General features: G+C 39.0%; 1 protein-coding gene and 1 long non-coding RNA gene across 3 annotated transcripts; both read left to right on the forward strand.

The window, feature by feature from the left end:
- The first annotated feature begins 312 nt into the window (after window positions 1–312).
- LOC107813811 (putative jasmonic acid carboxyl methyltransferase 2) lies at window positions 313–3,883 on the forward strand. The gene is made up of 4 exons (XM_016639122.2): window positions 313–471; window positions 1,127–1,531; window positions 2,237–2,512; window positions 3,322–3,883. The coding sequence occupies exons 1-4, from the start codon at window positions 397–399 to the stop codon at window positions 3,712–3,714; spliced, it is 1,149 nt and encodes a 382-aa protein (XP_016494608.1). The 5' UTR covers window positions 313–396; the 3' UTR covers window positions 3,715–3,883.
- Window positions 3,884–4,419: 536 nt separating this feature from the next.
- LOC107774902 (uncharacterized) lies at window positions 4,420–18,291 on the forward strand. Of its 2 annotated transcripts, none has more exons than XR_012699886.1 (2): window positions 4,420–5,174; window positions 17,874–18,291. It is a non-coding gene; the product is annotated as an uncharacterized LOC107774902 (long non-coding RNA). The 2 variants fall into 2 exon arrangements; XR_012699885.1 differs by lacking the exon at window positions 17,874–18,291 and adding an exon at window positions 12,881–13,133.
- Window positions 18,292–23,249: the final 4,958 nt, after the last annotated feature.

Raw genomic sequence — 23,249 nt, forward strand, 5'->3', positions numbered from 1 at the left:
TAATTTTGCCTACTCCTTGGACACAACCAATATTTTATTCCACTCCAAAAATACAAGTGAAATAATACTAAAGAGAGAAGATACAAATGCCTTAAACAGATGAGAAGACAAATGAGAGGTCTATTTAAATCCTAAACATTAGGCCTTCTTTTATAAAGGGAAAATCCCCCAAACTCAAGAGCCCACCGATGTGGGACAAAGAATTTGTCAAACTTCAACACATAAGACATAATCCAAATTAATTGCGTACGAAGAAGTTGAGGGTAGCAAAAGGTATAGCCTTGTTCAACCCTCTATATAAACTAGAACATTTTCAGCTCTTTTATTCACAACAAGCTGCTCTCTAAAGAAATAATTAAAAGAGAGAAAAAAGAAAGAATTAGAGAGCAAATTAAGATGGAAGTAATGCAGGTACTTCACATGAACAATGGAGAAGGAGAGACTAGCTATGCCAAAAACTCCAATATCCAGGTTTTATATCTTCATCAAATGATTAAAACAGTTGAAATGTATTTACTTTCCTGATATATACTTCCCTTAATTTAGTTCATATATCAATTATATTTTCCGGTGAAAAAGATTTTTCTTATATTATTATATTGGTTTCCTTGGGCGACACAATATTTGTTTGTCTAACTATATCTATCAAGGTGGCCACATGAAGATTTATCAAAGGTGTTTGTGGATCGAATCAATAGAACTAATAATAAAATAAAGAGGTATCAAAGAAAATATTTAAAAAAACTTAAGAAAGTTAATTAAATATTATCTTAGGAAAGAAGACCTTTTTCTCAAGAGTGAAAGAAAAAGCTACCAACTTGGCCTACTTTCTAAGCTATATGGAGTAATATATTACTATCTTTTATCTCTAATCTCTAAAGTTGGATAATTGGCTTGAGAGGTGAATTTTTTTGCTTTTCCCCTGTGTCCGTTATTCATATTGGGACCCGATTACTCTACCTCAACCATTGTTGGTCCTGATTTGATTATTTAAGGAAGCTGATCCAGTTGAAAACTCTTCTTTTAAGCGGTTCTTAAAATCTAATCAAATTCTAGTACTCATCCCAAAAAATTTCATTTAAATATTAGACCAGTGTTATTGAAATTTGGTTTAATGAATTTGTAGAGGAAAATAATATCAGCAACAAATTCAAGGCTTAAAGAAGCAGTGATAAGCATCTTGTGCAAGAACAAAAAAATTCCAGAAAGCATTGGCATTGCTGATTTAGGTTGTTCCTCGGGGCCGAACACTTTGATGGTCGTCACAGAAGTTATAAATATCATGGACGCAACGTGTCGAAAATCGGGCAGCTCATTGCCGGAGTTGAGAATTTCTCTGAATGATCTTCCGGGGAATGATTTCAATGATCTATTTAGGTCTTTGCCAGAATTCTATCGCAAAGTAAAGGAAGAGAAAGGTTCAGAAAATTGCTATGTTGCTGGGGTGCCTGGTTCATTTTATGGAAGGCTTTTTCCACTAAAAAGCATGCACTTTTTTCACTCTTCCTCTAGTCTCCATTGGCTCTCTCAGGTCAGTACAGTGAATTTTCACGTACTCTATTTCAGTTTATGTGTATTATTATTCGAGTTGTTAAGTAGATTTTTCTTTAACTATGTTTTTCTTAAATATTTTATATTTATTAGAAAGTTTTAAGAAAGTTAGCTCTTTATTTAATTTGTTTATCTCGTCCGCCTTTCTTTCTTTTCTTCATTTTACATGGTACAAAAGAAGAAAAAAAATTGATCTTGTACCCAAAGTGCGGTACACTTACACTCACACCAATCCAAACTCCCTATCATCATTAAAAAACTGTTACCCCATTTGTTTGATTTGTCGGTCCCTGTCAGACATACTGAACAACCTGGCAAAGGTTATTAGCTTACGTAACCAACTTCTCATACCAAGGCAAGATCCAACCTCATAAACTGGAATGGAAGGGTATCTCTTTTAAAATCACACTGAGTTTGTTGTTGTAGTACTGAAATTTACACTATATGTCACCAAAAAAGCAAAATTAACAAAAAGAAAGTAATAGAGATCTACTCTACCTACTAGTAGGTAGATGACCATTCTTGTCATGAGATGTTTAATATTTGTCCTTTTTCAATGACTTTACGGTATGAGTATTCTGTCATTAATTTATTATGTACCTTTTTTTGTCATAAGAATATAGTTCAATCGAATTCAATAACACATGTCAAGCTCATTTTTTCAAATGTAAAAATAATGAAACAGGTTCCACTTGGTTTGGGTACTGAAGCAAGGACAGCCCTAAACAAAGGGAAATTATACATATCAAATACAAGTCCAAGTGAAGTAATCACTAAATACATGTCACAGTTTCAAAATGACTTCTCCTTATTTCTTCAATCACGTTCGCCGGAGATGGTTCCCGGCGGGCGGATGTTGTTGTCGTTAATGGGGAGGAGCTCTATTGATCCCACGGCGGAAGACGGTTGCTACTACCAATGGGAGCTCCTTGCCCATGCACTCTCTATTTTGGTCTCTAAGGTTACTTGCTTAAACTTATCTTTTCATCTTTTTGTATTTGGATGCTAATTTATAACAACAACAACATACCCGGTGAAATACTTATTTCTGTTTTTTTTTTTAAAAAAGAAGTCAAAATTCGATATGATCAGTTTTTTTCGATTTTTCCTAGAGTTAAAACCAGTGTCGCATATTTACTACTCATATTGTCCAGGATACACCTACAACTTTTAACTAAGATAGTACGTTGAAAGGTGTCTTTTAAATAAATAAAAAAGCACAGTCGAGGCCGTTAGTTATTGGTAAATTCTGATTTTGGTTCTTATGACATATAATGAAGTAAACCTTATTAAAATGTGTTTTTATTCCATTTATGTTAAAGAAGTTGTATTTAGACTTTTTTAGAAATGTATTACCCTCAAATTTGGAGTTATTATAAAAATAGCCCTAACAAATGCTGTAACAATTATTAATTCATTAAATTTATGAAAAATCAAAATAGAGAGTTTGATATTTCATATTTTAACTAATTGAAAATTAAATATGCTTACTTAGATATTATAAGGACTAGAATAAGAATTTGTCTATATTTGAGGGAGTAAAAGAGCAAATTTCCCAAAAATTACTCATTATAAGTCGTATATCCAATTTTATGGCACACATACTTATAATTTTATATTTAGGAGTCTATACTAGTACTATCGCCATTTTTGTATTGTTAGATTTGGGACCATATTTATTAATAACTATTTATTCATACCACCTTTTTGAGTGAAGCTTACCCTCACACAAAATTTCTCTTCCCTAAACATAGTAATTCATCTATGCAGGGGTTAGTAGAAGAGGAGAAAGTAGACTCCTTTAATGCACCATACTATGCACCATGCCCTGAGGAAGTGACAATCGCAGTAGAAAAAGAAGGTTCATTTGTGATTAATCGTCTCGAGGCTTTTGAGGTTGAGTGGGACGCCAGTATTTCTTTAAATTCTACACTATGCGATAGCGATGACAAAAATGGCCAATTGTGTATGAAATCAGCATCAAGTGGCCAGCAAGTTGCTAAAACAATTAGGGCTGTGGTTGAATCAATGGTGGGGTCTCATTTTGGAAATGAAATTATGGATGACTTGTTTAAAGTGTATAGTGATCTTGTGGATGATTACATTTACAAGAATAGAGCCGTTTACATCAATTTAGTTGTTTCTCTTACACGCAAAGGATAATGTTCTAGACATCTAGTAGCAAAACAAAATGATCAATATGTAAACTCCACATGTCAATAAGGGGTTGGATCATTTTCTTTTTTTTCTTTCTTTCACAAATTTCAATTGAAACAAAATGTATCAAGTAGTACATTATTGTAACACAATAAAAATTCATCCTTGTTCGATATTTACACAAAACTAATAAATATTTATATTTGTAAGCACGTAATTTTTGACCCCTCATGTTTCCAAGACACTCCAGTATTTTATACATATCTACTTGAGTTTATATTAATTTTTCTAGGATTTTAATATATATAGTATTTTATTTTGTTGTTTAATATTTTTAAAAATAAAAAAATATAAAAATAGTTTCACTTTTGATAACTAATTTTATTAGTAGTTTATCCTAGTTAATTAAGAGTGATTTTGTATTTTTATAAATGAACTTTATATTATATTAGAAGGGAAAAATTAGTATTTTTGGGCTAATTAATGTTCAGATTTTATGATGAATCGCCCCAAAGAGAGGCCCAATTTCGGAATTTTTAGCCCAACACTATTTAATCCATCAGCAATTACCCAATCACATTTAATCCAACACCTTTGACCCGACGCCTAGCACCTAACCCGCGACCCGCCCCATTTTCAATTGCAAAATCTTGGCATCCATCCACTTAGATCCAACGTCCCCTGTTATTTGCCCATACCAAATATAATAATCCTCATTATAATTTTTTAAAACGCAACCTTAAAAATTCCTAAGAGCAGCTGCAGCCCACCCCTTCCTCTCTTACCCTTTGCCGCCGCCTCCGATTTCTCACCGTGAACACTAGTAGAACGAAAGACCTCCCAAAGGCGTTCTGAAAGGAAAGTGAGATAAGGAGTTTTAAGAAAAATCCAAGAAGAACTCTAGGTCTTATTTTTTCCCTTCTGGAATTCCAAGGCAAAATACCAAAACAGAAAAGATTTTGATTCTTGTTCTAGTTTTCTTCCTGAAGATACAAAAAGTAATAAAAAGATTTTTCTAATTTTGATTTAGTTTCTTATTTGGATCCAAAAGAAAAATTACCAAAATATACTGGTTTCTTACTGCCATTGATTTCGAAAAAGAAGCTAAGAATCATTCAAATAGAGTTGAGTTGAAATGTTTCGGGTCTGTTCAGATTTTCTGATATGAGCGTTGAGCTCAGATTTGTTTGCGGCTTCGTCAAGGTTGTCGTGTCCCAGGTTTCTGGTCCTAAACATTTTCTGATTCAAAGAGCTTTCGCTTCTGAGGTGATCGAGTATTCCGATCTAAGCGGAGAGGGTCGGTTTATCGTCGGCGTGAGGTTTTGTTCGAGGCTTTGTCGTGTTCGTGTCCCCGTTGGTATCTTTGGTCGCTGCTCAATTTTTTCGGCCGGATTCTCGTTGCTTTTCAACTAAACAGAACTGTAAACTCAGAGTTCTATTAATCGGAAAGAAATCCGCTCACTAAGGTCCATTTCTTATATCTGTTTTATTTCATCTCATTATATTAGTTGATGAATTGTGTTAATTGTTTGTGGTTCTTATATCCTTTGTTTAGTTAATTTAGTTTGCTTGATCAGTTCATTACCTTGAGTTCATGATAAACTTGGAAGAATACTTTAACTCATTAGGTGGACAACTGAAACGAAAAATAGATATTATTCATTGTTGAATTCAATGGGTCGTTGGGGTAATAATTTTGAATTAACTGAAATAAACCAAATTAATTGAAAGACAAAGAATAATAAATGGTCTTGTGTTGTTGTTTCACTGCCTTTAAATTCATTTTATTTCCTTAAGTATCGCTAGTAGCATATTTAAGTCGATCACATCTGGGTAAGCAAATATTAGGTTTTTTATTTAGTTTTCTTTTTTGAAGTTAGAGGTTGACCCTTAGTTTGTTGTTTTATTTAGGGAATGCCCCGAGAAAGCATAGGATAGAACATTAGTACTTTTATTTTTATTTCTTCTTTTGTTTTTCTTTTATTTAGGTAGGGACAACCTCGAACCTTTTTGTATTTGTTTTCTTTGTATGTTTTACTTCAATTAAAATATTCTTAAAAGCCAATTTGATCAAGTATGTAACCGTACTATTTACGGGATTAGGGAATGCTTAATACCTTCTCCCCGAATCAAATGAATCCCCTTACTTTGAATCTCTGGTGCAAACTAGTTTTGGAGTCTAAAGGTGTTTTAAAAGGAAAAAATCATTCTTTAAAAAAATGGTGACTTGACACACCGAAACCAAATATCAAGTGGCGACTTTGAAAATCCTTTGAAATACAATACTTTGTCACTTTATCTTTTTCTAAGAGGGTTAAGAGTGAAAAAAAGGGTGTGATAGCTTTGGCGACTCTGCTGGGAGTTGCAGGTTCGAGCTGATACTTGATCTTGTTGGCTTTTTCGGATATTCAGTTGCGGTTTTATGTTCTTTATTTGCGTTGTTTGATTTTTATTTTGTTTATTTTATTTTATTATTTGCTAGTTGTTTATGTGTTTACAGTTTTCCTTTATGTGTTACTGCTTTATAATTGTCATCATATGCATTACCTGGTCAATTGTTTCTGCAACAAGTTTCGTAGTATGCATCACGTACACAAACTCTTTGTTGAGTCACCCTTATTTTGGGAGGGGGGAAGGGGGCGTAGGATGTATGAAGTGGGTGGAATGCTTGAGCAGCCACCATCGACCATATGCTCCCCCGAATTGCCTTGTTATTGAACCCCAAACATAGGTCAGCCTTTAGGTCACGACTATGTGCATCATATTATTATCACCTAGCATGGCCCGTTCCTAGGTACTGTGTTCCTTTGTAGGAAGACTGTCCAAATTGTGTCGAATGGGCCCACGGTCCAAAAGGACATTCAATCATCCTATGTGCTAAATGTTGCATCTTTGAAGGTAGAAAGATCATTTGGCGGACTGATGTTTGGGAAAAAAGGGTGAAAAAATGAAGTAAGAGAGAATATTGAGGGCTTTATCACTTTTAATTTTCTTGTCCAATTTTCTAAATATATTAAAAAATGATTTTACACTTTCTTACCTTTTTTCAACAACAACAATGACCCAGTATAATCTCACAAGTGGGGTCTAGGGAGAGTAATGTGTACGCAGACCTTACCTTTACCCCGAAGGGTAGAGAGACTGTTTCCAATAGACCTTTGATTTAAGAAGACAAAAAGATGAAAAGAGAAAATATATCAGTACCATCAATAAAAACCATGGAAATAATAAAGACATCACAAAAACTAGTTAATAAATAAAAAACAGAAATATTAACCAGTAAATAACGAAAGAGTAGTAAAAATACATCACTGACCACTAGCAGTCTAAGACTAATTCCTATCAGCCTAGCCTCACACTGGTAGACTAAATGAAACTCAACTACCTCCTAACCTACAACCTTAATGCTCGACCTCCACAGCTTCCTATCGAGTGCCATGTCCTCGGAGATCTGAAGTCTCGCCATATCCCGCCTAATCACCTCTCTCCAATACTTCTTAGGCTGCACTCTACCTCTTCTCGTACTCACCAATGCCAACCGTTCATACCTCTTTACCAGTGCATCCAAGCTCCTCCTCTGAACGTGCCCGGACCATCTGAGCCTCGCTTCCCCCATCTTGTCATCAATAGGAGCCATGCCCACCATCTCCCGAATAACTTCACTCCTAGTCTTATCCATCCTAGTGTGCCCGCACATCAACATCAACATCCTCATTTCTGCTACTCTCATCTTCTGGGTATATGAGTTTTTAATTGGCCAACACTCAGTCTCATACATCATGGCCGACCTAACCACCGTTTTATCAAACTTACCTTTGAGTAGCGAAGACACTTTCTTGTCACACAGGACTCCAGATGCTAACCTCCATTACATCCATCCCAATCCAATACGATGTGTGACATCCTCGTCGATCTCCTCATCCCCTAGATAGTTGACCCAAGGTACTTGAAACTGCCTCTCTTAGGAAAGACCTGCGATCCAAGCCTGGCGTCCATGCCTGCTTCCTTTGGCTCGGTACTGAACTTGCACTCAAGATACTCCATCTTCGTCCTGCTCAACTTGAAACCCTTAGACTCAAGGATCTGTCTCCAAACCTCTAGTCTCTCGTTAACACCACTCCGTGTTTCATCAATCAGAACAATGTCATCAGCGAATAACATACACTATGGCACTTCTCCTTGAACGTGGTGTGTCAGTGTGTCCATCACCAGAGCAAATAAGAAAGGGCTGAGCGGAGATCCTTGGTGTAACCCCATAATAACCGAAAAATGCTCAGAGTCGCCTCCCACTGTCCTAACCTGGGTCTTAGCTCCATCATACATGTCCTTAGTCGCCCTAATGTAAGAAACCGACACACTTTTAGCCTCTAAGAATCTCCAAAGAAACTCCCTAGGAACCTTGTCATATGCTTTCTCCAGATCAAAAAACACCATGTGCAAATCCTTCTCCCTATCTCTATACTGTTCCACCAACCTCCTAATAAGGTGGTTAGTTTCCATAGTAGAACGACCCAACATGAACCCGAACTGGTTATCTGTTACAGACACCGTCCTCCTCACCCTCGCTTTTACTACTCTTTCCCAAAATTTCATGGTATGACTCAATAATTTGATACCCTTATAGTTTTTGCTACTCTGGATGTAACCTTTGTTCTTGTACAACAAAACCATCGTACTCCACCTCCACTAGTCCAACATATTCTTCGTCCTAAAAATAAATTAAACAACCTAGTCAACCACTCCAAGCCTAACCACCGTTCTATAAAACTTACCTTTGAGTAGCGAAGACACTTTCTTGTCACACAGGACTCCAGATGCTAACCTCCATTACATCCATCCCAATTCAATACGATGTGTGACATCCTCGTCGATCTCCCCATCCCCTAGATAGTTGACCCAAGGTACTTGAAACTGCCTCTCTTAGGAAAGACCTGCGATCCAAGCCTGCTTCCTTTGGCTCGGTACTGAACTTGCACTCAAGATACTCCATCTTCGTCCTGCTCAACTTGAAACCCTTAGACTCAAGGATCTGTCTCCAAACCTCTAGTCTCTCGTTAACACCACTCCGTGTTTCATCAATCAGAACAATGTCATCAGTGAATAACATACACCATGACACTTCTCCTTGAACATGGTGTGTTAGTGTGTCCATCACCAGAGCAAATAAGAAAGGGTTGAGCGGAGATCCTTGGTGTAACCCCATAATAACCGAAAAATGCTCAGAGTCGCCTCCCACTGTCCTAACCTGGGTCTTAGCTCCATCATACATGTCCTTAGTCGCCCTAATGTAAGAAACCGACACACTTTTAGCCTCTAAGAATCTCCAAAGAAACTCCCTAGGAACCTTGTCATATGCTTTCTCCAGATCAAAAAACACCATGTGCAAATCCTTCTCCCTATCTCTATACTGTTCCACCAACCTCCTAATAAGGTGGTTAGTTTCCATAGTAGAACGACCCAACATGAACCCGGACTGGTTATCTGATACAGACACCGTCCTCCTCACCCTCGCTTTTACTACTCTCTCCCAAAATTTCATGGTATGACTCAATAATTTGATACCCTTATAGTTTTTGCTACTCTGGATGTAACCTTTGTTCTTGTACAACAAAACCATCGTACTCCACCTCCACTAGTCCAACATATTCTTCGTCCTAAAAATAAATTAAACAACCTAGTCAACCACTCCAATCCTAACCACCGTTCTATAAAACTTACCTTTGAGAAGCGAAGACACTTTTTTGTCACACAGGACTCCAGATGCTAACCTCCATTACATCCATCCCAATTCAATACGATGTGTGGCATCCTCGTCGATCTCCCCATCCCCTAGATAGTTGACCCAAGGTACTTGAAACTGCCTCTCTTAGGAAAAACCTGCGATCCAAGCCTGACGTCCATGCCTGCTTCCTTCGGCTCGGTACTGAACTTGCACTCACGATACTCCATCTTCGTCCTACTCAACTTGAAACCCTTAGACTCAAGGGTCTGTCTCCAAACCTCTAGTCTCTCGTTAACACCACTCCGTGTTTCATCAATCAGAACAATGTCATCAGTGAATAACATACACCATGACACTTCTCCTTGAACATGGTGTGTTAGTGTGTCCATCACCAGAGCAAATAAGAAAGAGCTGAGCGGAGATCCTTGGTGTAACCCCATAATAACCGAAAAATGCTCAGAGTCGCCTCCCACTGTCCTAACCTGGGTCTTAGCTCCATCATACATGTCCTTAGTCGCCCTAATGTAAGAAACCGACACACTTTTAGCCTCTAAGAATCTCCAAAGAAACTCCCTAGGAACCTTGTCATATGCTTTCTCCAGATCAAAAAACACCATGTGCAAATCCTTCTCCCTATCTCTATACTGTTCCACCAACCTCCTAATAAGGTGGTTAGTTTCCATAGTAGAACGACCCAACATGAACCCGAACTGGTTATCTGATACAGACACCGTCCTCCTCACCTTCGCTTTTACTACTCTCTCCCAAAATTTCATGGTATGACTCAATAATTTGATACCCTTATAGTTTTTGCTACTCTGGATGTAACCTTTGTTCTTGTACAACAAAACCATCGTACTCCACCTCCACTAGTCCAATATATTCTTCGTCCTAAAAATAAATTAAACAACCTAGTCAACCACTCCAAGCCTGCTCTACCCACACACTTCCAAAATTCAACCGGAATCTCATCAGGCCCGGTTGCTCTGCCCCTGCTCATCTTACGCATAACCCCCATGACCTCCCCAACCTTGAAGTGCCTACAGTATCCAAAATTGCGGAGGCTCTCGGAATGCCCCAACTCGCCTAGCACAATATCCTAATCCCTAACTTCATTTAGAAGTTTATGAAAGTAAGTCTGCCGTCTCCGATTAACCTGGGCCTCTCCCATAAATACTCTACCATCATTTTCTTTGATGCACCTCACTTGGTCCAAATCCCGGGACTTCCTCTCTCTCTCCTTGGCCAGCCTGAATAATCTTTTCTTCTCGCCTTTGGTCCCTAGTTCCTCATACGGACAACTAAAATCCGCAGTCTTAGCCTCCGTGACCGCTAGTTTCCCCTCCTTCCTAGCTACCTTATACCTCTCCCTGTTCGCAATCCTCTCTACCTCGCATGTACTCCCAACTAGCTTCAGGTACACTGCCTTCTTCATTTCCACTATACCTTGAACCACTTCATTCCACCATCAGTTGCCTTTGTGCCTGCCAGTGTAACCCTTTGAGACTCCCAAGACCTCTCTCACTGCCTTTCATATGTAATATGCCATCATCGACCACATAACGCTCCTGTCCCCATTACTCCTCCAAGCTCCCAGAATCGATAACCTCCCTTTCAACTCCTGATCTTTATCCTTAGTCAAGGCTCCCCACCTGATCCTCGGTCGACCTCGTGCAATCCTCTTCTTCCTTTTCATTATAATACTGACGTCCTTCCCTAAGAGCCTATGTTGCATCGTGAGGTCTCACCCGGGATAACCTTGCAATCCTTACACAACCCTATGTCGCACCTCCTAAGGAGAAGATAGTCAATTTGAGTCTTCACCACCATACTCTGAAAAGTAAACAAATGCTCCTCCCTCTTTGGAAAACTAAAGTTAGCAATCACTAGCTCAAATGCCTTTGCGAAATCTAGCAACAAAGTACCTCCTTCATTCTTATCCCAAAACCGAAGCCATTAGGCACCTCACCATAGCCGCATGTAGTCGACCCAATATGACCATTGAAATCCCCTCATATAAATAACCTCTCAACAAGCGGAATACTACGCCCAATCTCATCCAACCTCTCCCAGAAGCGCCTCTTGACCTCCTCATCCAATCCCGCTTGCGGTGCATACACACTCACGACATTTAGGGTGCACTCTCCAACCACCAACTTAATAGACATTATCCTATCATTCACTCGCCTAACCTCTACCACAGACTCTCTAAGTTCCCCATCCACCAGAATGCCTACACCATTCTTACCTTTATGGACTCCAGAGTACCACAACTTGTAATCGTCTGTATTCCTCGCCCTCGATCCTACCCATTGAGTCTCTTGGACATACTTTATATTGACCTTCCTCTTCTGTAGGATCTTCGCTAGCTCTATAGGCTTACCCGTCAATGTACCTATGTTCCATGACCCAATTCTCAACCTATAGGCACCCTTGTGCCCATTACCTCCCATCACACCCCCTGACCCCTCCCCCACCCCCCGCTCCGTCCCCTGGCCTCCCCGAGGACATGACCTTACTCTACCATCTCGGACTACAACCACTATACCTACAATAGACTAAGGAGAATCACTCACTCGCACTAGGCAAACGAACCAGACAAGGATAAAACAAGTTGCAGCTAATAGAATGCTTAACACTAATGCAAACTAAGAAAGGCGACAATTTAACTAGCACAAGGGGAAGAATAATAGGAAAGTGGTAGGTACCAACTCCCGAGAATAGAATCTGGAAGTTGTCTTAGTTTACACGATGATGTCGCGACACCTGGCTCGTTCACATCCAACTTCCATCGTCCCTTACTGCTACTCGCCCTAGTAGGGACTCATATATTTTCATGCTTGTTCCTCTTTCGTTTCCAATAGCCACCACGTACTACCTGAAAGACACAACAAACCCAAGACCGAAAAATAGGGATATTTTCCAATAACCCAAGACTTGATTCTCGTCTTTTGGGGCGAGATACGTAAGCAACCCACATAGGGTCCGTCTTCCTAGTGAGTCTCAAGTTCTTGGCTTCGGAGGTCGTAGCCAAATCTTGCACGTTTATCCATATTTGTCATATCGGCCGTTTTTGCGAAATAGGGATATTTTTGCAAAAGTAGCTTGTTAACCCATGTCATAGAGCCCTAAATCAACAATAAGGTGTCCTCTTAGTTTTAGGTCTATTCCGTTTGAATTTGCACGCTTAGCCATTTTTGACCACATAGGCCATTTCTGCAATGGGGTCATTTTTTGCAAAGTAATTTTGAGGACTATGTTGGGAGTTTGAGGCCATGTAGGCCTTAGTAAGGTATCTGTGTGACTTTGTGGTCACCTTTGTTGTGTTTGCACTTCTAGCCACCTTTTGGCCATGTAGCCATTTTGCAAAAATAGCTTCAATAATGTTGTTATTGTTTCACATAGTGTCCTGAGTCACTAACTCTATTTGTTCTTATTCTTCTAATTCAGGTATGGGTCCACTTACCCCATAACCTTCATAGCTAGGATCGTTGCATTCAAGAGCTTCTTAAGGAGACTTTTATGTTTCGAGTCTGTTTTTATGTTTGTCTTTTACTTTGTAGTCTTGTCCAGTGGTATTGAGTCTTTTAGGTGATGTCAGAGTCTGTCATAATCTAGTTGAGATTGTCGAGTCTTTTTATAGAACTTCCTTTTGTATTTGAAAAACCAAAAAAATATTATAAATAATTTTTTTTTATTTTTAGTTTATTTTGTCCATTACTTTTCCAGAACTACGCTTGGTCTGATTCATGTGGAACATGATACGTAGACAACCTACATTGGAATCGATCGAATCATTTTTAATATTAAAAGAAAAAAAGATGAAGTTGTGGGATGTGAGAAATGAGAGGAAAGAAAAGACTAATAATAAGAAAGAAAAAGAAACGGAAGAAAATGAAAAACCAAGGAGCGCAAGAAAAAAAATAAAGAGGAAAAGGGGCAAGAAGAGTGAACTTGGGATGATGCCAATACGACCTTCGTACCCTCGAAATCATTTTAGATCTGATAACTGTGACTAGGTATATTGCTCATAATGTGAGATTATCTTATGTTAAATGCCTTAACACTAACGTGATGACTTCATTTTGTTCCTCTTTGTTATGTTCATTATAGTAGAAGGGTGGTTGGTTTGTGGTTCTTAAACTGGGAACTCTTTCCTTCAATATAACATCGAAAGGCAATGACAGAGGACAACAGAATTGAGTTGGTTGATACTGGTGCCCGCCCAAAAGCAATTGTTTCAACGAGACACTATGTTGGTTGAAGAGATGAGGATGTTAAGACAACACATGACAGACATGTATGAGGCTTGGATGACTGGTAAGACATCACCCCCGCTACCGCCTAGCTTCCTAGATGCCACCTTCACCTAAGCTCCGGTCATAGTGTCAGATGATCCACCATATTCTCCAACTTTTTCCCGCTTATCATATCCTTCCCAACCTTCCTAGTAGCTCCATCATTCGTCCTCCAACTACATTTCTCGAAAATAGCCTTCCTGTCATATCCACTACCTCCACCATCATAACTTCTCAACAACCTTTCCCTCTGTCACGACCCAGAATTCCCACCGTCGGGACCATGATGACGTCTAACATTTTACTTGCTAGGCAAGCCAACATTAAATCATTCTATCCATTTTTAACAGTTCAATATTAGTTAATGAGAAAAGAACCAAGACTACTGCAATGATCCAAAGTAATAATGCAAAAGTTAAAATAGCCAAACGTTTAATACATCCCTGAACCCGGTGTCACAAGTGCACGAGCTGCTAGAATAATACACATAAGGGACTAAAATAACATAAAGTTGTTTGAAAAGAAGGTACACAACTAAATAAAAAGAAGATAAAGGAACTCCAGGAGTTGCGGGCGCTGAGCAGTTGTACCTCAAGTCTTTGTACGATGTCCAATTCGAGCTCACTGATAACCGCTGCTAGGATCGACTCCAAAATCTGCACAAGAAGTGTGGAGTGTAGTATGAGTACAACCAACCCCATGTACTTTGTAAGTGCCGATCCTAACCTCGACGAAGTAGTGACGAGGCTAAGGCAGGTCATCTACACTACAACCTATACGCATTATATAATAATGACAAAAAATGGAAATACAGAACAAAATAAAACAATCAACTGAAAATAATAGCTACAACGTCAAGAAATAAGCCAGTGTCATCCAGAATTACCAATCCTTAGCATTTCAAATGAGAACACTGAAAACCAACACAACTCATGAAATATAAACACATAGGTTGTTGCGGCGTGCAACCCGATCCCACCGTACAACACAGAATCCTCACTTATTTCACCGTAATAACATCAATAACAAAGATAATATATAATTGTTATGGCGCGCAACTCGATCTCACCATATATCAATATCAGTATCATAATTCACCCTTATTTCACCATATCAATCTACCCTTATTCCACTTGTTGCGGCGTGCAACCCGATCCCACCGTATAGTACAAATTCACTCTTATTCCACCATATCAATCTACCCCTATTCCACATGTTGTGGCATTCAACTCGATCCCACCATATCAGTACCAAAAACTTAATGTGCATAGTCAAATTAACAATTCAAACCACGGAAACCTTTACGATCAATAAATAATTTGGCGGCGTATAAGTACTCGTCACCTCGTATATACGCCGCTCACATGAAATTCACTTAGCACTTAGTCCGAGGGTTCCTAATTCCCTCAAGTCAAGGTTAAACTCAACACTTACCTCGGTCCAAAGACCACTCAAAGCTCAACCACAACTTTGCCATTCAAGCAATCCTCCGAACTAACAATATCTAGCAAATTACCAACCAAACGATTCAAAATAAGCCTTAGAAATTACCCACGATCAAAAGTTTCAATTTAGGTCATTATTGAAAAAGTCAATTACCGGGATCGCTTGGTCCAAACCCGAAATTTGGACAAAACCCTGATTACTCATTCGCCCCCGAGTCCGGTTATGTAATTCTAAATCCCCATTTTGCAAAAATCCCTAATTCTTCCCACACTCCCAATTTCCACCATGAAAACACAAGATCTTAGGTTGAAATCTTAGGAAATGTAGTGAAAGATTGAAAGAAAATGGATTAGAATCACTTACCAATAATTTGGGGAAGAAGGGTGCTTGGGAAAATCGCCTCTAGGGTTTTCTTGTTTTGAAAATTTGAAGAATAAACAAAAATCTTGTTTTTCCCTTCTTTTACCTAGCTGCAGTTATCGCAATTATGATACAAAGTTCGCAATAGCGATGATCGCAATTGTGATCAATTCCTCGCAAATGCAACGAATCTTTAAGCCAGTTGTCTTCCCAAATGCGACGCATATGTCGCAAATGCGATGCATATGTCACAAATGCAATCCAAGGTGTGAGCACGTGATTTTTGCCCTATGAGAATTACTCCCAAAAAATTCAAAATAAAATATGCGATGCATATGTCACAAAGCCAGTTGTGGATTTTTATAATATTTTCTGTCATTATTTGCATGAGTTCGTGCATGTTTGTATGTTTGCAATTACTTGTGATAAATATTATTTAAATTGGATTAGTATTTTAAGTCATTTTGGTTTTATAATTTGAGTTAGGATTTTTGGTTTTAATTTTGAAGACAATTTAGGAAGAAAAAGAATTAATAAAAGAAAAGGAAATCAAATTGGGCCAAACTCAATTTAACCACCAAAGCCCAAATCAAATACACCCCAAACCAGCCCAGACCCGTCTCCCCCAACCCGGTCCGTCTCCAACCTCAACCAAAATGACGTCGTTTGGACATGCTCTAATCTGGGCCGTTGAATCAGCCTGATCGAACGGTCCCAAACCTTTCCCACAACTCGACCCATTCCCATACCCGGACCACCCACTTAGCCACCAAACGACCCCATTTTCCCCTTGATCAATCTGGATCGTCGATCCCTTCTAATCTAACGGCCCCGGTTAATTCCCCATTTTAATATACCAAACACCCCCCACTCGTCTCTTTAGAGACCAAGAACATGCACTACCGCACGTCGCCCTTTTCTGCCCACCGAAAATCGCCTCACGGCGGTTTTGGTGGCCCAAACAACCCCAAATTAACACCAGTGATTCTCCTTAACCTCATTATCTCAAATCCTCAAACCGTTCCTTTCGAATCACGGTCGAAATCGTCGAATTTTTGATCGAAATTTGAACCCCGAACCCTAGTTTATCCAATCGACCCCAAATTGACACCCCATAACCTCCTTGACCTCCTCATACCCAATACATATCTGGTTTACCTCAAATTTGTCTAAAATAGGTCAAATTTCAAATCTTGAGTTGCGATTCTAAAAGTCAGAGTTAAAGACAAGAATTGTTGATGATTTCAGGGCCGATTTCGTCACAAAATGGTGTTAATCATTTGTTCTAACAAAGAACAAATGACTAACATCATTTGGCGATGAAGTCGGAAAAAATTCAAGTGCCAAATGAACCCGTTGAGTTGGTGAGTATCCAGTACTACTTCTTTTCTTCTCTTGTTATTATTCCACTTCTGCCCCGTCTTCTTCTCTTTTTAGGTTTGAATTAGGTTTAAAATTGTGAACTGTCCATTCGATTGTCTTTGGTGCATATTCATGTATGTCGTTATTTAATTTAATAGTGATTTTGATTTTTCAATCTAGTTAAAAGTTTTAGTCTTTTGTTTACTATAATTGTGGTACTTCGGAACTTAGGGGGGATGAATAACAGAAGCCTTGAGGGTAATTTGGGCAGGGAAACCTGTCAATAATTAATTAGAGGGCTTCTCAATAGTGGTAGGGTCTAGGAAATGCACTACTGAATTAATCATAAGCACTAAGTAGTGGAATGAATTAAAAAGGAAAAGGGGACTGGTAATGGCTAGCTTAATGCCCCTTTAGGAGCTGGAAATCAGAGAACATGGGGGATATAATTAAAAGGCTAAAAGATACAGGTGTAAAAGGGTATACAGTCTGGAAAGGGGGGAGGAACAGAATTAAGAAAGGACTGAATACACCTTAAGAGGGGGACACTCACTGATTTATAAAGGGAGAAGAGAGTTGGAGAGCGAAAAAGATTGAAAGGAGAACATTCTGAGAAGGAAATAAGGAGAACAAATAGACCAAAAAGAGGGAGACTAAGAGAAAAATCCGAAAAAAAATGAAGAAAAAATCTGAAAATAGCTGAAAATATTAGCACTGTTCCATTGAGTTTGAATTTGCTAATCTGAAATTTCTCTCCTTGAATCAATTTCTTAACTGTTTGGATTTAGAAATAGTTTGAGTTTCAGTCATTTATCTTGGATGTCGAGTTTGTTGGTTTTACTGTGAATCCGAAATTGGATCCTTGGTTGCATTTCACGATTTGAACTGATCTGTGGCACTCTTTCCTTGGATATGAACTCAATTCTGCTGTTGTTACTGCTGAAATCCTCACCCTTTCATTTCATATTTACTTCCAGGTATTTATCAATTCCATGGACACCACTTAAAAGTAGCTTGAAGCTTGGTTCTGAAATGTGAACAAATTGGATGATGGTTGCTATTGAATTCTCACTTCTGTTTCTTCCATTTCATGCATAATGTATATCATTTAGTTCGGAGATAGCTTGTTCGAGGTATATTTATGGTTGAATAGAGTATGAATAGGTTTATAATCACCTTATTGTTGGGTGCACTTGCTAAGTTCTATGTTCTAGAATTATCTTTGGTTTGCAACATAGAACAAGTTATGGCTTAGTTACTTGGATGTCATGGGGTTTGAATTGGTGTATATGTAAAAGGGGACTTTCAAGGACATTCATAATAGCTGTTGACTAATTGTTTCGTAATTTGTGTAATTATTCGATGGCATGAAATTCTAGTACATTTTATGGAGCTTAGATCTTTGAATCTGATAATTTCTCTGTTTCCCAAGATTATGGTTTGGGTTTGTTGCTGTCTTATTTTGTTCATAAAAGTTCAAAGAGTTTGTGATGAATCTGGAAATTACAGTTGTTAATGAGCGGATTGTTTAGGGTTTTAAGTGAGAATAAGGTTTGGTTTTGCTGAAATTTGCGAGAAATTAGATTAATAACTTTAACACCAGACTTTCTCCTCTAATCCAAGGCTCCTGCTTTCGTGCCTCTCCGAAATTTGATCTGCATTTGATGGCACGACTCAAAAGTTAGAATATCCAAACTCAAGCATTCATTTTATGATTTAGTATGCAACAAAACAGTGGTAGAACAATTACTTTGACCATCTGTGCCTTTTGATTTATGTCTCACATCTTGGAGGGGAATCCTAAAAATGTAGTTGGCAAGTAATCTATTAGCATTAACTACATGTGCTCATCTTTCTCGCACTTTTTAAGGAAATATGCAACCAGTCACAAACGGCTCCTAATAGGAACTATTAACTGCACCTATTTGCTGTATAATTGATATTCAGAACTCGGCCTTCCTAAGAATAACTAGCTAGAATAATGAACACTTGTGATTATGTACACGTTCACTTGATATAATTACGATTCTTTAAGGGTAAATCGAGGCGTGCCGTGCCAAATAAAATCTTAAAATGCATGGCCTTCATTTAATTGATCCTAAATATCTAAATCCTTAGAAATCGAGGCGTGTCATTTAGTTGAATTTTCATGGCCCTCGCAAAGTTGAAAGCGCGTAGATGCTTTAGGCGTGTTATTTTAATAATATTACCTTCCTAAATTCGGGTGCGTATTTATGTGACCCAAATCCAAATCTCAACAATGTTAGATAAAATATGTTGCGGACCATGGGCACATTTATGTGACGTGGTTCAAGACGTATTTTTGATAACGTTGAATTTTTCTTAAAATTATTTGAACAAAAGCGGTTAAAAGTTAAAATTGCACCATAGGCTGAAACATGTACTAAAATTAGATAATTAAGCCAAATATAACAGTTGGCACCGGTGCAATTAAGCTGTTCCAAATATAACAGCTCGAAATAGAACCTAGAACCTAGAACGGAGCGACCGTGCCGGAACCGGTGACTTGGGACATCATAAATTATCCCAAGTGGCGACTCTAAAAATTTAAATAAAATAATCCCGTTTCGATTGTCCTTTAATTGGAAAAACTCCCTTATACACCCTTTATGGGGGTGTAGGTAAAAAAGTAGTTGTGACAGCTCCGGCGACTCTGCTGGGGATCGAACCTAGAATCTCTGGTTCAGGGTTCAAGAATTCGAGCTTAGGATAATTGTTATATTGGGCCTTATTTATTATCTGGTCTTATTTACATGTTTGGGCCTAATGTGCTAAATATTGCTTTTTACCGCTTTGATATTATCTGAACTCTATATAAAATGCTACGAAATCCCTCTCTTCTATCTCCCGAGGAGCGCACGCTGGTCGTGACTTCTTTCTGTTAGTCCTATTCCAAATAGAATGAGGTTCGGACAAGTTTCAAAGCCGGATGATCTTTTGGTTACCTGTACGCAGCCCCACTCGGCTCGAGTTGTCCACTCGGGTAAGCCAGGTCTAGAACAAATAAACCCAGGTTTTTAACCTAGTATAACAAGACCTTATACCGTATCCCTAGTAGGAATGTTTGTCTGCATCACGTGTATTTTAACTTTGGAGACTCAACACATGGGTTGGGTCTGTCTAGGACAGGTGTACAAAAAAATAAAAAGACCATCCTGATGGATCTTACTTGCTACTTGTGCATTTATTTGCTTCGGATTTGCATGTTGACCGGTTTTTGAATAAAAGAAAAGAGTTTGGAAAAGAAATAGCAGTGTGAGGGCTAAGGGAGGTAATTACCCGTTTTGAAAACCTATATATACCGAAACTCTACCGAAATTTAAAAAAAAAACAAAAAAAAGAGAATTTTATCGTTTTCAAAAAAGAGAGTTGGTTTTGTGTTGTCAAAATTGCCCGAACTAGGCCAGTTTGATTCTCACAGGGTGTGAGATACGTAGGCAACCCTCATCGGGTCCAACTTCCTTTTCGCAAAAATAGTCAAAAGAACAAAATTTTACTATTATTTGAAAAATAGTTAGGGTGATGTCATTCTTGTCAGAAATAGCCGAATGTCCTTAAAAAGGGCGCCGGAAGGCTGTTTTTGCAAGAACAACCACCTGTGGTCATTTCTTTTCCCAAGGTTTTCACCAGTGAGCCAACACAACCTTAAAATCTTCGTTCTCGAAGTGCTGAAAGGCCGTATTTGCGAAACCGGGTTTTTATTTTATTTTTGAAAAAATGTGTGTTAATTTTATTTTGAGTTAAATAAGTCTTAAAGTTTGCCTAAACGCCCCAATAAACATACAGGTTGAGCACGAGTCAGAATTTGCCGGTAACAGTTATGAACAAAATCTCTTTGGAGTTGCGTATGTGGTGGGAAGATCTGGGCAAGTCAGAGCAGGATAAGATCAATCTACATTTGGGGGGTCTCACCGGGTTATTAAAGATCAGACCTAGAGGAGATATCATAAAGGCTTTGGTTACGTTCTGGGACCTGGCCCATAACGTATTTCACTTCTCGGATTTTGAACTCACCCCAACCTTGGAAGAGATAGTAGGTTATATAAAAAGTATTGCAGGTTTGAGGCATAAGTATCTGATCGCTCCAAGGGTCGTTAACTCTCACAAATTCATGGATTTGCTAAAGATAAGCAAGGGAATCACATATTCCGAGTTGGAAGGGGTTTTTTCCACTCTACGTTTTATATACCAGAAGTACGGGCATGTAAGAGGGTTCAATGATCCGGAAAGCGGGGTTTGCAATAAAGGGAGCTGAACAAAATGGGACGAGCATAGGCGTTTCGCTTTCATGGTCGCATTCTTAGGCCTTGTGGTGTTTCCCCGAAAAGGCGGGAATATCGATTTGAGGGTGGCTGAAGTCGTCAAGGTCCTGGTTACCAACGCCAAGAGTACTCTCGCCCCTATGATAGTGTCTGAGATATACCGAGCTCTTACAGCTTGTAAAGCTGGGGCAGACTTCTTCGAGGGATGCAATTTGCTATTACAAATGTGGATGATCGAGCACTTGTGCCACCATCCTCAGTATATGAGTTATGGATCCGCAGAGAAAAGCTGCGTTGAAGAATTCAACACAAGGGTTTCATGGTTCAAGTTACCGGAGGGGTTTGGATAATGGATAGCCCGCCTTCGTGCCATCACTACGGGACAAATAAAATGGACACTAGGTTGGCTTCCTGTTGAAAAAATTGTGTATACACCCGCCACAGGTCCTTACTTCCTCCTAATGGGTCTTCGAGGTATTCAGCCTTACGCTCCCTACCGAGTGATGAGACAATTAGGAAGGTGTCAGGTGATGCATCCAGATGAAGATCTCCGTATCCACGCGATTGAGATTAGCTCCGACGGCCAATTTCACGAAGAAACAATTCGTTCTATTTGGAACGAATGCCAGTATTTGGCGGAAAGCACCCAAGTGCGGAACCTATCTAAAGGTGAGGTCTCACCCGCCTACCTTGCCTGGTATAGAAAAAGAACACTGCAAGGGCCGAATTAGAAAGACCGGCCAAAAAACCGCACATTCAGGAATTCGTCGAGGCATCGCAAGAACCGTGGGCTTGGTTGGCCAAAGAAAACGAGCACATGGCCACAATAGGAAAGCTGGAAAAGCAAGTCAAAGACCTTCAATTCAAGAATGGCTTACAAGCAACAACGGATGAGGGTGAAAAGAAAAGGCTAGCCAAAGAAAATGAGGCCCTTCAAGCTCAAATTCAGAAACTGAAAGTAGCTGCAGAAAATCCAGTCCGAAGTAACAGAGATGAAAAGCTCGTAGCTAACCTAAGGCAGAAAGTGAGTAACTATAGTTTCTATTTGAACAAAGCAGAAAGTGAACTGGCCAGGGCTCAAAAACAATTGGCTAAAAATGCAGATGAACGGGTATGCATAGTTAAGCAGTTAAGAAAAAGGTACGACGATGAGGTCGTGGGGTTGAAGAAAAGGGTCATCGCCACAGAAAACAAAATGATCAAGCAGGCAAACGACTTCAAGGTTGAAAGGGAACGCTGTTATACGACATTGGCGCAGTTAGAAATAGACTTGCAACAACTTCAGGAACAAAATTATGCAGCCAAGCAAACTTTGGAGGCCAGGGCCCAGCAGATTGGGCGTTTGTTACAAGAAAAGGGCGTCATAAGAGAGAAAATTAGAAACATCGCAGACTACATCATTATGAAGTGCCACATTTGTGAGGATATGACTCGCACTATGTTCTTTGCAGCGGTGATAACCTTTGCTAAACAAATAATGAACAACTTGGACCGACTTCAAAGGGATTTTGCACATAGGCCCGCGACGAGACTGAATGATATCTCGTGGGCACCAGGAGCATTGATATACTCATGATTTTCCGTTTGAGTCAGTATTTCTTTTTCTGTCGGAGTCCGTAAGTCATGTTGGGTTTATACTTTCTTTCTGTTAGTCTGTATTTCTTTCAAGTATGATAGCTTTATTTCGGAGTCTGTATTTTGTCTTTTGCATCAGAGTCTTTTAGTCTTTTGAAATTTGTTAGTATTGAGTCTTTGTGATCGAAGCATCTGTTTTTATAAAAGCTGAAAATCCCAAAAATGTTTTATTTACTTTCACACTTATCTGACAGAACTACGCACGGTCTGATTCATGAGGGGACATAATACATAGGCAATCTCTATAGGATTCGACCACCACTAAAAAGGAAAAGGGAAAATATAGAAGGATAAAATAAAAGAAGCTTAAAAGAAGGGGCACAATTATGAGAGGCCGAAATGACACACGCAACCGAAGCAAATGCATGATAGAAAATGGTTAATTGCCTAGGTGCATTGCATCCCAACGTGTAATTGCATATATGTTAAACTCTA

This window comes from Nicotiana tabacum, chromosome 16 (genome assembly GCF_000715075.1).
Source record: "Nicotiana tabacum cultivar K326 chromosome 16, ASM71507v2, whole genome shotgun sequence".
NCBI classification, from domain to species: domain Eukaryota; kingdom Viridiplantae; phylum Streptophyta; class Magnoliopsida; order Solanales; family Solanaceae; genus Nicotiana; species Nicotiana tabacum.